The 14,544-nt window shown below is 36.8% G+C and overlaps 1 protein-coding gene across 1 annotated transcript in view; it reads right to left on the minus strand.

The window, feature by feature from the left end:
- Positions 1 to 3,017: 3,017 nt before the first annotated feature.
- Positions 3,018 to 14,544, minus strand: part of NECTIN3 (nectin cell adhesion molecule 3) — a 68,296-nt gene continuing 56,769 nt past the window's right edge. The window contains exons 8-9 of the mRNA XM_050905015.1: positions 6,574 to 6,636; positions 3,018 to 6,025 (exon numbers count right to left, since the gene is read on the minus strand). Of these exons, the coding sequence (XP_050760972.1) occupies positions 5,849 to 6,025; positions 6,574 to 6,636 (240 nt within the window). The 3' untranslated portion in view covers positions 3,018 to 5,848. The remainder of the gene's footprint in view (positions 6,026 to 6,573; positions 6,637 to 14,544) is intronic.

A 14,544-nucleotide genomic window follows, 5' to 3' on the forward strand; every position in this document is an offset into this window, starting at 1 on the left:
GCCCAAAATATTTTGCTGTCAACTAAGGAGCTGTTCAAGCACAGAGTATCTCAAGTCATACAGAGAACTATAAGAAACTTAATAGGACAGGCAAGATGAAGTGTCAGGAAGATTGAAACTGCAGGCACACCATCCCTACAGACAGGATCCAATGCAGCAAAACCACTAGAAGCAAGGTTTCAGAGATCCAAGACAGTAATAAACAAATAAAACTGAACATCAGGAAAAGAACAAGTGGAGGAAAAAAGAAAAAAAAAAAGACAGTTGAATCCTTTATAGCATCTCAAACACTTTGCTTACAATCCTTAAGTGATACAGCCAGATTATTATTTTCATATAGATGCAAAAATGAAGTTACTTCCCAACATTTAGACCAAAGTCACATAGCACTGGATTGGAACCAGAGGCAGAAGTGGCAGACAAGGATTTAGTCAAAGACATCTAAATTATCAAGTTACATTAAGGGCAGTAAGTATATCTGATATACTGTCACAGGCATCATAAAAACTCAGAACCCACTAAAGTAAGGTTCTACTAGAACAGGAACAAATTCAGGTGCAGTGCAACAGCAAATATTTAAACTTCTTCCTCTGGCAATCAGCATTAAAAAAGTTATTTCCTGTAAATCTGTGTTAGATTATAATTCTAATTTATCACAGTGCAAGAATACATTTCAAGTTGGTATGTAGTAAATCTGTGGCTAAACTCAGTCAAATTAAAATTATTTTTTAATATATTTAGCATACTCTATGCATTCTGTGTGTAGCAGTACAGCTGCACAGTAATTTTAAATTCATCTAAGCTGGTGAGCAAGCTTGAATCTACTTTGTCTCCAACTTGGTCTCAAAATAGCAAGCTAACTTCCAATTGTAGAGTCTTGATTAGTAGTCAAAGGGTAGAAGAATCACAGCTTGACTTGTAGGCTCCTAAGTAGAATTTATTTTCTACTGGCAATTGAAGGATCTAGATTTACACACAGCATAAAATCAACTCAAGTAAGATCACAAAACAAGACTAGGAAAAGCTGCACTGAGGGATTGTCAGTGCCGATTAAAACACCTAACGGATCTCTACTTGGGTTTCACATTGTTTGAATAATTATTACCAAGATTCAGAACGTATTTTTTGTGCATTTTCATTATCATTCAGTTAAAGGTATTAAGCTAATTACCAAGAACAATGCCATACTTTTCAATAAACACAGAAACATCTGATCTTTACTTTCTGTCAGAAAGGAACTCGGAGGTTTATCTGAACTTCGAACCAGTACTTTGACAGCTAGGCTCCTTTAAAAGTCCAGTTTTTGGCTAAGCATCAAACCATAGGCCTCTTTTTCAAAGTAGCTGGTGATACTAGAAGCAGAGAGCTGAACAGCATAATCTAGAAGTTGCCTAAACCTCAAGAGCCAAAGTTCTTATAGAAAGCCCTCTCCACAGTTGGGTCCTTTCACAGACTGGTTTCTTAGCGAAGTCACTCCTGTCTAGCAATTTTTCACTGCTTGCAAGTATTTTCAAAATAGATCATCTCAGTTACACAGCAAGACAAAAAAAAAAATGTTGGTAGGCTTTAATGCCACTGAATTTTCTAAGCTATCTACCTCCACAGGGGAATAAAACAAAAATTTTATTATGTGTTATCCTGCTGAGATTCAACCACTCTTCACCTTTTGCTTTTTACTAGTTGTCACCACCTTAACAGTTTACTATAGCTTTCACATATCTTTTCAGCACCTCATTAGAACATAACTATCTTTAACCATCTTTCACAACAACTGGCCAGGTCATTTATGTCCCTCTACACCAAGCAGGTTCTTCTATGTTTCCCCAGTATTCCAGAGATCTACACCACCAGTTGCATAAAACCAGGTAACATAGCTTTGAAACACCACTAAAAATGCAGGCTAGCTTGATTAATCTCATACTTAATGTTTTGATGACGTTGGTAAGATGTGTTATATGTGTAAGCAGCAATGAAGCATTAGCTTTGCTATTGGAAAGAAACATGTTTCCAAAAGCCAAACCCAACCTTCCAATACTCTGGACACGTACCGCAAGTGGACAAAAAACCCCAGGCCACCTCCCAGCAGGCAACTGAGCAGTTAAGAACTACCAAGGCCATTTTCGGTTTTTTTGCCCGAGCTTTAGCTCTCCGAGTCAGTTATCTCTGAAGTGACCAAAGTTGTCAAAACAATTTCATCTGCTCTGTTACTAGCTGTTACTACAGCACTTGCATGCAGAGCCTTCAAACAACATAGTGGTTCAGACAGAGTAACTTCAGCTCTGTGGCAAAGAAGTTACTATACTGTATTTTAAGCACTTATCTATACAACAATACAGCATTCTGCACCCAAATTTGTATCAGTCAGAGAACGAAATAGCAGTAACGCTGCCAGAAAGCGGCTAAAGTTAAGAACTCTGAAGGTGAAAACCTTCCCTCCACTCTTCATGAATTATCACACCTTTTTATTGGGCTTTCCTTGAACTGGATACCCAATACATTAGATCATTTTGTGACCTAACAGCAGTAGTCCTTTAATAATCTCTTGTTAAGTGTTTCCCTTCTTTTAGTTAGTAAATTTTCTTAGTTTTCCTTTGTATTACATCCACAAACATTTTGGACATATGCCAAACATTAAATCTTATGTTTTCTATAATTAGACTAGCTCGTAGAATTTAAAGATACTTGAGCAGAGAACAATTTACATTTATCAAAGCTAGAGACATGAATTACCACTCTTCCCCTCCATTCCTACCTCCCTCACAGGTGATTTGGGGTGTTCAGTTTACCTAAGTGCTGGATTTTCACAAAGTACTACATGCCTCCTGTTAAATAAAACAAATGTTGAAAGGCTCATTTCAGCATCCAACACCACAGATATTCGAAAGTGGTACTGTTAGGAAAAAACCCACATGCTCTGCATATACAACCAGAGAGGAAGAAACCTATCACCATGAAGTGGATGCATTTTTGATAACTTAAGCAATCTTAAATCTAAACAACATATGAAAATTTTCTACTTTGAATGTTTTTATTCAAATCAAAATACAAATACAAACATTTGAAAATGTACAAAAATAAAAAAGGACATTTTCTACATCTTAAAAAAGCAGATCCAACTTACTTCTGTATGTGTGGGAAATCCTAATCAGCAGACATTTTTCTGTTCTCTTCAGAGCATTCCATGCCAAATCTCCTCCCCCAAATCCAGCCACATTTAAGACTACAAGCAACATTTCAAAAAACCTAACACACTAGATGTCCCTGAATAGATTACAAAGAAACCATTTCTCACAGGTAATAAACATGACAATATATTTCCCTAATGACTTTAGGGCAAACTACATGCTGATGGGTAGTTTGCAATTCAAACTTTCCATAGTTTGTTGATACATAACTTGAGGAACACAGTTGGACTACATTTTTCTTTAAGCTATTTTTTCAAGTTCAAAAAAGCAATTACAGCTTTGTTGATCGCATTCTTCCTTCCTCCGTCCTTCCCCCAAAGTTTCAACTTTTCAAACAAAAATGTATCTGCAAATAAGAATGAAAAGCAGTAGAAGAGGTCTGAACCCAAAATAATTGCTTTTTACATCATCTGCCAACACAACAGGAACTGAAACGATCACCTGCTCAGTATCACATTGTACTAATGAATATAGGGGAAGCATTATCACAACAACACTGTTTTGAACCACCCTGTAATGTATATCCAAATATTTTTGTATGAAGTTTTGCTCAGTGATACTGATCAAATTATCTCAAGCAGTATAGTTCATCTCAATGTTCTGTCATTCCATTTGCTTTAACATTTGGCCAAGACACTGTTTTCTTTTCGTGTTCTGGCAGTATATGTTTTTTGGAGCTGCAGTAACGTAAGGATAGGTGAGACAATGCTTGTGGAAAGAGGTAGCTGCTTAAACTGACATTATTGGAAAATATATTTTTGGGGCACACAAACCCTTTAGGTCTCAAATACAGCAGGAGGCTTTAAAGTTGAACACAGTTGCTCAATTTACATGAATGTGCTCAGTCCCTAAGAGAAAAGCAAGTTGACAGTGGTTCAAAGAAAGCTCCCGAGAAACAGGTTCTCTCCAGCCTTTTTCTTTGCCATTCCTCTAGCTGTCAACTTCACCCACATATAACAGAAAGTTGCTTAGCAAGAGAACAGATAATGTCTACTTGTACAGTGTCCAGAACATGGGCACCTAAGCCATAATCTTCTAGCTGCTACCTGTAACAAACTAGAAATATTTATACTTAGCCCTACTGTGGATAAGGATCTCATTAACTTTTACTATGATGGAGACTAATGCAGGCTGAATACAGGTTTTATAACAGCATCCTGCCTGCAGCACACTTAACTACACTCGCTTTCAATTCTATTGCTTCTACAACTATGACTCTTCCCTGTGAAAAATCCAATCATCTGCAGAGAAAACACTAATATCACAGAAGTAACATTCAATTCTGTAACAATAGCTAGTTCAGTATGACACAGCCATTCTTCTCAAGTTTTGTCTTCAGGTCATCTGCCTGAAAATCATTATTCTGTACTTATGTGTATAGAATACACATAAGTCATTTAAGTTTCTCCAGCGAATTTTAGTCATTGTCTTATTTCCTGCTGTCTTAAAATATTTTAAGATTGTCCTGTGAGCTCATTTCAGCACTACTATGTACATATTTTTTACTTGCTAAATATTTATTTTTCACTCCAAAGGAAAACTTATTTTTCTAAAAAGATCCTGAGCACATTTTTCAACCATTACCCCACACTCATAAAATTTCATGTGGGATACTGTTAGCACTGGTAACATCAGGACATTCTCCAGTTACTTCACACTACTCATTAAGATTAAAGGACAGTGCTGAAAACTACTTGAAGTCTACTGAAGTCTTTCTTTTCTCGCTAAGACGTAAGAACACATCATAGGCAGTTTTATTGCAAACTGAGAAGAAACCAAAGAACGTGAAATGTATTTTTTACCAAGCAAGACAAACTCCGCGACACTTAACATGGGAGTGATACTTGGAAAAAAGGCTAAACAGCAATTTGTAGGTAAGATGCAGCTACACATAAGACTCTTTCAGGAAGTTTTGTCTGTCTAGTCATCTACTTCCTGGAACTAAGTTTCATATAGACCTACTGTGAAACTGTAACCAGCAAGTACATCAACCAACAGCCAGGATCAACGTAAAACAAAAAGTTTCTGATGTAAGGAAATTGCTCCACTTTTAACAAGGTGGGAAGACACACAACATACATTATGAAACAGCAAGTCAGGATTTGAGAGGTAGCCTAGTTGTTCACTTGACTGGGAGAGGTAGAGCTAGTTCAGAAATCAATAGCTAAGGCCAGTCAAAATGATAATTATCCCAAGTTTTCTAAGATGCAAATAAAAAAAATGACTCCCAGCCTGAGACTGCTTATGTCACCAGGGATTCAGTTGTATTGCTCATATTTACTCACTTTTACATAGGTAAGGTTATTGTCATGGAGAGAATGCTCCCAGAAATGACCACAGAAACAGCTTAACTACATTTTGGCGTGTGTCAGCCAATTAATCTAATTTATACATCCTACAACTATGAAGGTTAATAAAGCTAAATGGCTCTCCTCTTTTGGCAGGTTGATAAAACTATAAAAACAAATACATACCAAAGACTAGACGCAAGTTAAGTCTCAAATTCCATAGGGTTTACCTAAATAAAATTCTCCATGCAATTTCTTCCCACAGGAAAAAAGACCAATTATTTTAGAGATGAAAGCCAACGAGACATATTGGTCATACAGTCAACAGGTATTAAAACCCTTGTATCTTAAAAGTTAAGACATCTGGGTATGGAATCATACATAATGCTCCCTTGGATTGATGTAGACTCTTCCAGGTCCCGAGTTTTGCGGGTATCTGCTGCTCCAATTTTTGTAGTATGTTTGCTGATAAACAGGATACATATGCTGAAGACCTTCTTGTTCCTGTGGTTCTTCAGCCTCACAAGTAAGTTGCCTTCCATTCACAGCTTTCTAAACACACACAAGAAGTAATCAGTTTCACAGTTCATGTATAGAACCTGCAATTCCTATTCTTGTTAAAGCTTCAAGCAAATTAAAAGGTGCATGATCTCCAAAACAGTCCTATGAATCAAGAAACATGAACTTAAAAATCCCAATCACTAACAGACATAACAGAAGCGTTAGTAACTACTCAGTTAACCTCAAACTTTTGTTTCACAGGAAGTTAGATTTTAAGGCTCAATAAACCTAAAAAGCAAATCACAAACTAGGAAAATGTCTGTCAGCACTCCTATGCTTTGTTGTTTTATTCAACAAAAACTTCAAAGCTGTTGTGTTTATGTATTTAGATTACTCAGCAAAACTACCTAGGAAATACAGGATATTAAAATGATATTGACACACTCCACTTCATGGATAGCAAACCCACACATCCAACAGTTATTGACTAGGATGGACAAATATTTTGTTCTTCGTGAAAAACATCCTTATAAGCTTATTTTAAGGAACAAGATGACATCAAAGCTTCAATCAGGAATTCAAGCCATCTTATTATTTACCACGTGCTGCAAGTTTCCAGCATCTTTCTCTCTGTACTGGCTTTGCAAAGCAAAATGTTCTTTCTGAAAGAAGAAAAGTTACAGTGGAAACACGTCAAAATTCAACACTGCATAACAGGTTTGGTTTATACAAAAATGCTAGTCATCACAAAATACACTCTGCCTTGTGAAGTGTCTTAACCGACTGCCATTTAGAATACTTCTTACAAGCCAATCTCTGGCAGAAAACAAGATGGTATTGTCAGTTTAAGAAGTGTTATTTACACTTTTGACTTTTTTATTTAAGCATAAGCATGTTTGAGAAAAATTAAAAAGCTTTATTTTAACATGACATTGATTTTAGATAAGCCACAGGTTAAAAACAAAGTAAAATCCAAAATCAGTTATAAAATTTTCACAAGCATCATATGGACAAATGCCAAGTCTGATATTGCACAAAGTATTTAACTGAAAAAGAATTTACTTGTACACTACTGAGAGTAGAAGGGAGTAATGTTTTTTTCTTAATTTGATAAAATCGAAGTACTTCCTACTGAAAAATAAAAAACTTCTGAGACTACCCAAAACAAATAAAAGAAAATGCTTTTCAGTACAATTAAACTCATTTTATTTTTCCCTTATTAAAGCAGCATAGATGTATTTACAACTTGTCTACTCAAGTTTGTTTTGCTGTCTGATTTGCCAACTGACAGTCCGCACTGCCTAGATGTTTTACCATTAACTTTTTCTGTGAGGCCTAAAACCTGTTCCTCAAAGTATATCTCTCCAAAACATTATTTCAGATGTCTAGCAAGGCCTGATAGCTAGATGTACATCAGGAACTAAGTGGCATTCTATTCATAGGACAGGACAAGAGCTAATAGCAACCAAAATCCTCCCAAACACATATCGCACGAACACCCTACATCTCAATGTCAACTGTAGGTCTGCTCCTACTGTTCAGCATGGCTTGCCAATAAAAACATAGCCATATACAGCAGTAAGTTCTTCTGCAACTCAAATAGGAGTCCATTGCTTGATCCATTAAGGCCATCAGTCCTTTGGAACATTGACTCTGCTAGAATAGGAAAAAAAAACCCAACTTACCATCTGGCTGGGTCCTGCTACCTCATTCCCTCTCCTACTTACAAAAGTAGTCTTACAAAGTCAGTTTATTCTGCAGTTATTTTCCCTTTGTTAGTTCCCAAAGAACAGTCCCACCACGAAGATCAATATAGTTTTACAGATTGCTTAACACTAAGTTTCACAACTCATTATCGCCACATAGCTATTACAGTAACAAAAAAGCCTTAAAGCTGACAGTGATCTAGTGGTCAAAGTGTTTGAGAGGTGTCTCTATCACTTAACTCTTCAGTCAGCTCTCACAAACTCCATAATAAAAAAAGAGGTTCTCAGGTAGCAGATGATCATGGCTCTCTGCCCTACCTATACCTCTTACATTTCATAACAAAACTGTTCCCGTGTGTACTGGGGCTCTGTGACACCTCTATGAGCTAATGCATTGAGCCTGAACACACATAGCAAACACCAACATTCCCAACAGTGTGACTATGCTTTGGCCAGAAGTGCTTGCATTAGCCCTCAATTTGAGAGAACAAACACGTATCGATAAAATTACAAGTATATAAAACATGTACATAATGCAGATGTTACTCCTGCCCATTAGAATATATATGGGTCAGAGTGAAGACACATAACTTCCAGACAGAAAATTGTATCTTACAAAGCTTCTCTATCTTGTCAACTATATTACTTCTGGAACAGTTGGTCATTATTAGTACTCCTGATATTGTAAGGAGGCCATAGTTGTGGCTTATTTAGCATATGCTTTACTTATTAATGGCAACCAAAACCATATTCAAGTACACATAATCAGCTAGGCTGAAAGCATCTAACTAAGAAATAATACCAGATGGAAGTCTTGCTCATTGTACACACCTGAAGAAAAATGAGCTACATGTAGCTTATCTATACATAACAATGTATGGTTAACATGCACATATAGAAGTAGGAACGTTTATTGGTAGATGCTATTGTTAGAAAATCAGCACTACTGGCATATAAATCAGCACACTTGCTGTGCTCTTGGAAGAAGCTAGAAAAACATGGCAGAAAGGAACTGCTGCCAGAGTTCATCCAGATGTTTAGTTGAAGTAGAATCACCCGTACCTATGTCTTGCCTGAACAGTGTTTGGAGATACTATTCAAAAGCAGCTTGGACCACAAATAATTTTCCCGGCAGCCTAGTGCCTTCTCTGTTCTTCTATTAGCAAGCTTTTCTAATACCTAACACAAAAATCTCATTTCTGCAAATAAGCTTTTTTGTTTGGTTTTTGCAGGGCTTTTTTTTTTTTGGTTGTTGTTTTTTGGGGTTTTTTTTGGTCTTAGCCAAAGGAGAGCAAGTAGATTTCTGTTCTTTGTAATGGTCCTTCACTTGATAGGAAGAACATCATGTCCTTCAACATTTGTTTCGGAATGGCCAATTGTTTCCTTCCGTCATTACTCATGTACCAATCATGATAAACATTGTTAAAGTGCCCTGCATACCTTCTGATATTCTCAGTGCTTAACGTGGAAATTTGGTCCCATCTCAAAAGGCAGACTACTACTAAATTTGGCAGCTGCTGGAAGACAAGAATAGATATTTATCTGAGTAATTCACCACACTCATTCAATGGGAGACAAGAGGCATCTAGATTTTGCTCAGGTCTCTCCCTAGCAGGATCTTGGCACTTCTACTGCTTGGACTCATGATCCACTAGCAGTATTTCTCAACTAAGAAGTTGTTTCCCCCACCAACTTAAAGCTTACTCTGTAAAGCTCAAGACCTCCAATCCATTCTCCTCCCTCAGTCATCTTCCTTCTAGACAAAGAATCAACCCTCTATCAACCTCTGGGATTGTTTTGGACAAGATTGCAAAACTCCTGGAAAACAAGTAATTCCCGTTTATGCTGTGTCAAGAAGGTAAGTAAAAGAAGTTTTCTTCATAGTAACATATAACTAAGTATATCTGGGTCAAGTATAGGGAGCCTTCGATGACTAAGTATCAGATTTATTCAGAAAACAGACAACTCTGCATATAATAGTGCTGCTTGTTTTACCTCCAGTCTGTCACTAGCCAATTTCACAGCTTTACCATTGGTTTGCCACCAGCAACCTCAAGGTGACCGAGTAGGCAAAAAGCTGAAATAACATTACAGCAGCTGAAGACAACAAGCTCAGGTATAGCCAAAGGGAACAAACGTGTACCTTGAGGTTACACAGTCACTGGTCTAAGAGATATCAGAGTGATGACTTGAAATGTGAAGCTTTATGGACAAGCAGAACACAGCCCTAACAGTTAAAAGATTATATGACAAAATGGAAGACAAAGAGCAGACAAATGTATGATGCCTGTAATTGTCTCCAAAAAGAGAGGACAAATGCATTGCATTAACAGCAACAGCATGAAGAAAAAACATCCATCAAGGCTAGCAAAGAACCATCACATCAAGAAGGGTTCACTTCTGTAACAGGGTTCATATCAGAATAGAATACAGACAGGCTACATAGTGCACAGTTCATAACAAACCTATTTAGATTAAGAATAGCTGAATATAATTTTTTCTTCACTAAAGTCAAACAAGTCATCTTTTTCAACACCTGCCTGCATACATGAAGCTGCTGAGTATTTCCATGCAATCAGTAGCTACAGCACTGATCAGCTTATATACACATCTTGAACATGCAAAATAAGTTAGAATTTGGGCTAAGCCAAAGAGCCCAGGCCTGTAACTGCCTCACTGATTTTCCCCGTAAACAACCAAAACACAAAACAAGAGCAGAGCACTGTATCCTCAAGAGGACAAACAATACAAGAACCTTCCAAACAGACCAAACTGCTAAACTAAAACTCAATTAACTTATTTACAAAACCATTAAAGAATACACAACTTGTCATTTTGTGTATGTTTATATACTTACCTCTAATTTGATTGTATCTGGGAGACAAAGTTCTACTCATTTCAGGAAGAAATGCTTCCTTGCTCTTTTTCTGGGCTCCATCTAATAAATACACTGCACACACTACGCAGAGTACGCTTGAATGCATATTTTCAAATCCCAAGGAACTCAGTTCTTTGTTAGGCATTTATGGTTTTAAACTCTATTGAAAGCAGAGACTATCTAAATGTTGCATTTTTTTTTTCTTCTTAACCTTAGTTCTAGAAGATAAAAACTGTACTGCAACTATACATTTGCATCTCTGCGAATACAGTTTTTTTTTTCCAGGGAAGATTTAGCACAACTAAATACACTTCCTCATGAGTAGAAAATCATCCTACAATTGAGTTAGCTCACTGTCAGATGGGCCAGTTTTGATCACAATTTTTAGATTAGACAGAGCTATATAAAATATTGATTATAATGTCAGTTACTTAACGCAAAAGATTCGAAACCTGTGTTCATTTCAAAAATTTTTTTTGTCACCATTATGATAGAGTAACTTTGTTAGTGAAATGGGCTATTTCCAAACATGCAGTTAATCACCAACTGCCTGAGTTAAAGAATAGCCAATTTTAATCATACCAAGCAATGCTACCTGAGAATTATGATTTAGGATACAGCTTACACTATGGTATCATCACTCCTAATTAAGTTCTTCCCTCTATGCCACACTTAACTAATAGTATAGGTGCACAGAAGGCTAAAGCAACAGCTTTTGCAGAATTGCATATTTGTTTCTGTTTCATAATTCCTGCTTTTCCCAACAGCCTCAAAGTGGTAGCAACACCACAAAGCTAAGTTGCTGGTCTTACAGCAGAAACCCCATCACCACCCACCAAGTAGTCATACAGGTAGGTAACATTCGCAGTGGTCATACACCCATGTTCTTACCTTCAAATTTTTGAAAAGAACCCAATCTCAGTAATGTTTCATTCTTTCCTCCTCCTTCCCCTTAACTTTTTCCTTTTCCACATTTGTTATTTAGTTCAAGATTTGAAGCAATTTTGAGTTATTTAACTTTTAACATGACCTGCAAATGCACTGTGAAACGAGTTAAAAAGTCATCTAACATTTTCTACTTTCTCCACTCCTCCAGCAGTTCTTTTCCACCATCTTCACAGGCCTATTTTTCCAACTTTTGTCATGTTTTCTGTCTTGTAATTCCATTTAGAAGTTTTTTTTCCCCTGCCCTCAAAGTCATACTGCTTTTGCTTCTCAAGTCCTAGAGTGCAATCTGCAGGCCAATTCTGACAATATGCGATTTACCGCTTACCAGAAGGAGACATTGCTTTCATACCTGAGCTAAGAGCACGAATTCACCACACAAGAAGACAAAACACACATGGGGAACAAGAACCCCCACATCATCACCAAAGGCTAATATTCTGTGAGCAAAAAAATCTGCCTGCTCAAGAATTTCTACCAACAGTAGATTTAGACATGATTTAGACAAACACCAGAAACCAGAACAGGAAATTCCAGTGGGTTCATTTACTCAATTAAAACTAGAGAGAAAGAAAATCATCTTATATGGCATGAAAAAACACCACCTTTGCTAAAGAAAGGAGTTGTACCTTTTACTGCCGTGGAGCAAGTGACGGAACCAAAATAATTTGTCAAAGGCTCTGTCAAAGAAAACTGGTGCTGAGCTACAGTGTTTCTATGTAGCAGGACACAGTATATCTGGGGTTTTGTGCTTTGATACTTACAATAGAGTTTGCATTGTCTTACCTTTATATTTTGCAGAGTTTCATAAAAGCATTGAGTTTTACTCTAAACATTCTCCTACTTAAACAGTCCTTTAAAAGCCTAAACCAATTATCTCACCAACATCTTCATCTTACATTTTCTCATCCTTTCCAATTTAGAAATCCCACTACAAAAGTGCCCACTAATAAAAAGCTTGTGCCTCATTCTAGTCCCTATCTGGTTAATGTTTTTTTTCCATTGTAAGATCCTTTATCAATACAGATGAGTTTATGCACATTTTGTGCTTCCTTCCATTCAGTCTTGTTTGCCTAAACACCTCTTCAGTCTAAGGCAAATTATAACAATAATGCTTCCTTTTTCATCAAGGAAGAGACGTTCCCACCTGTATTAAAACCATTAGGAAAAGAACTAGAAGAGTGCAAGAGAGCCATAATCTATAAATGAATCAATATTATGCTAGGTTTAAGAGTACTGTGGGTGATCTTTTCAAATTTGATCTAGAAATATCATCATTCAGTAAATGGTGTTATATGCGTCTAACTGTGCTAATACAATTTCACTATCTCCTTTCCTGTTTTGAATAGGAATACAAATATTACCATTAAAGAACTTTAGCATTTGACGGGGTTGCTTCGCTAAATACGTGAGGTATTGTCACAGGTTGCAAGTCTTCTCATGGCTAGAATTACCTACTGGGCTGTATTTCCCTTCTCCACTTTTATTTCTGTTGCTACAAGAAAAGCCCTATTAATTTCTGAATGTTTCAAGAACTCTGAACATTCATGCATTGCATTATACAAAACAACATTTTTTCCTCTTTCCTTCAGAAGCACCTGTCAAGTTAGGCATAACTTCAGTTCTTCCACAATGTCAAAGACCGTCCATCTCAGTCGTTTCTAGGCAAGTAAAGAAGTTTTGCTTCTTAGTGACATATTCTTTGAAATATAGTGAAACTAACTCTAATGATTCAAAGGATTGCCTGAATTAGTGCCCCCTCTCCCACTCGTTTTATAAATATTGTGCAAAGAGGAACTCCTCTTTAAGCCACTGGAATTCTTCCATTGCTCAACTTCCTCTTGATCCACCTCAAAACTCAGTTGCCGAACAGAGATCCCTCTCTCAACAAGGACATAATCTTCAGGCTGCTCACTGCTCTTTCACATTACATGTAAGAAATACTTTTGAGTAACAGAATAGTATTTCCATGACAATGATTATTAAAAAACCACCCAGACAAAAGCAATAGCTTCGTTGCTAAAAAAATTGATAAAGATGAAACCACAGTCTTCACTGTAAATAAAACTATTTACACTGCCATTTTTTCTTTGTTCCGCTTAATATTCCTATGTTTTGGACTTCTGCCTCACTCGTTTAGTGCCATAAGTGAACTGGTTCTTCTCAATTCTTAAGTGATTCACATGAATACAGAAATTGGTATCTGCAAATACCAGTACAGAGAAACTTGAGTACGCAGTTACATAGTACTTTTACATATATGTAGCTTATTATTTAACATTAGCATGTAAGTGCTAATGTATACTTAAAGTATACTTAAAGCTTCCAAGTCTGAAGGAGTAACTATGAAAGACATTGGCTATCCAGTATTATCAAATGTCTACATCATCCCCCTTCATTTTAATACCAACACCCCTCTACTCAGATATGGGTAAAATCTAGTTAAACATTGACTGCTGGGACACAAACAGGAGAATTTTGGCTTATTCAGTTGCATCTGGAATACTTCACGAGATCCAAAAAAGCTACTGTGCATGATTTGAACAATAACCGTACAGATGATTGAAAAATTTGCACATTACATGTAACAACTTACCAGAATCAGCTTAAATTCAATCAATCCACTTCCAATCCTCAGTTATTGTGAGTATGCAGAAGACACCATTTAAGTTCATTCTCCTTCAACTTCATTTTGCACTTTCGTACAGCCTATCTTTTCCACTCAGATTGAATTTGATCATCTGTTGCTGTTGACAATGCAGTGACACTTCACCCGCAGTTCTTTTCAGCGTAACCAGAAGCTTACATCTCAACTACCTAGAGAGGCTCACCCGCATGCTTCTCATTTATGACTAGACAATGCAGTTCAAACAGCATTTGGAACATGAATTACGTGGCTAATACAGACTTTTAGTCAAACAGGACAAGACACAGTGACAGGCTGCTAACTTTCTTCTTTCACCTCTTTACAGCTATTCAAGTGTTGGCTTATTACACCAAAACAACGCAACCAATCACTTCTTGACTAAAGCTAGTATTTT

This window comes from Gymnogyps californianus, chromosome 1 (genome assembly GCF_018139145.2).
Source record: "Gymnogyps californianus isolate 813 chromosome 1, ASM1813914v2, whole genome shotgun sequence".
NCBI lineage: Eukaryota > Metazoa > Chordata > Aves > Accipitriformes > Cathartidae > Gymnogyps > Gymnogyps californianus.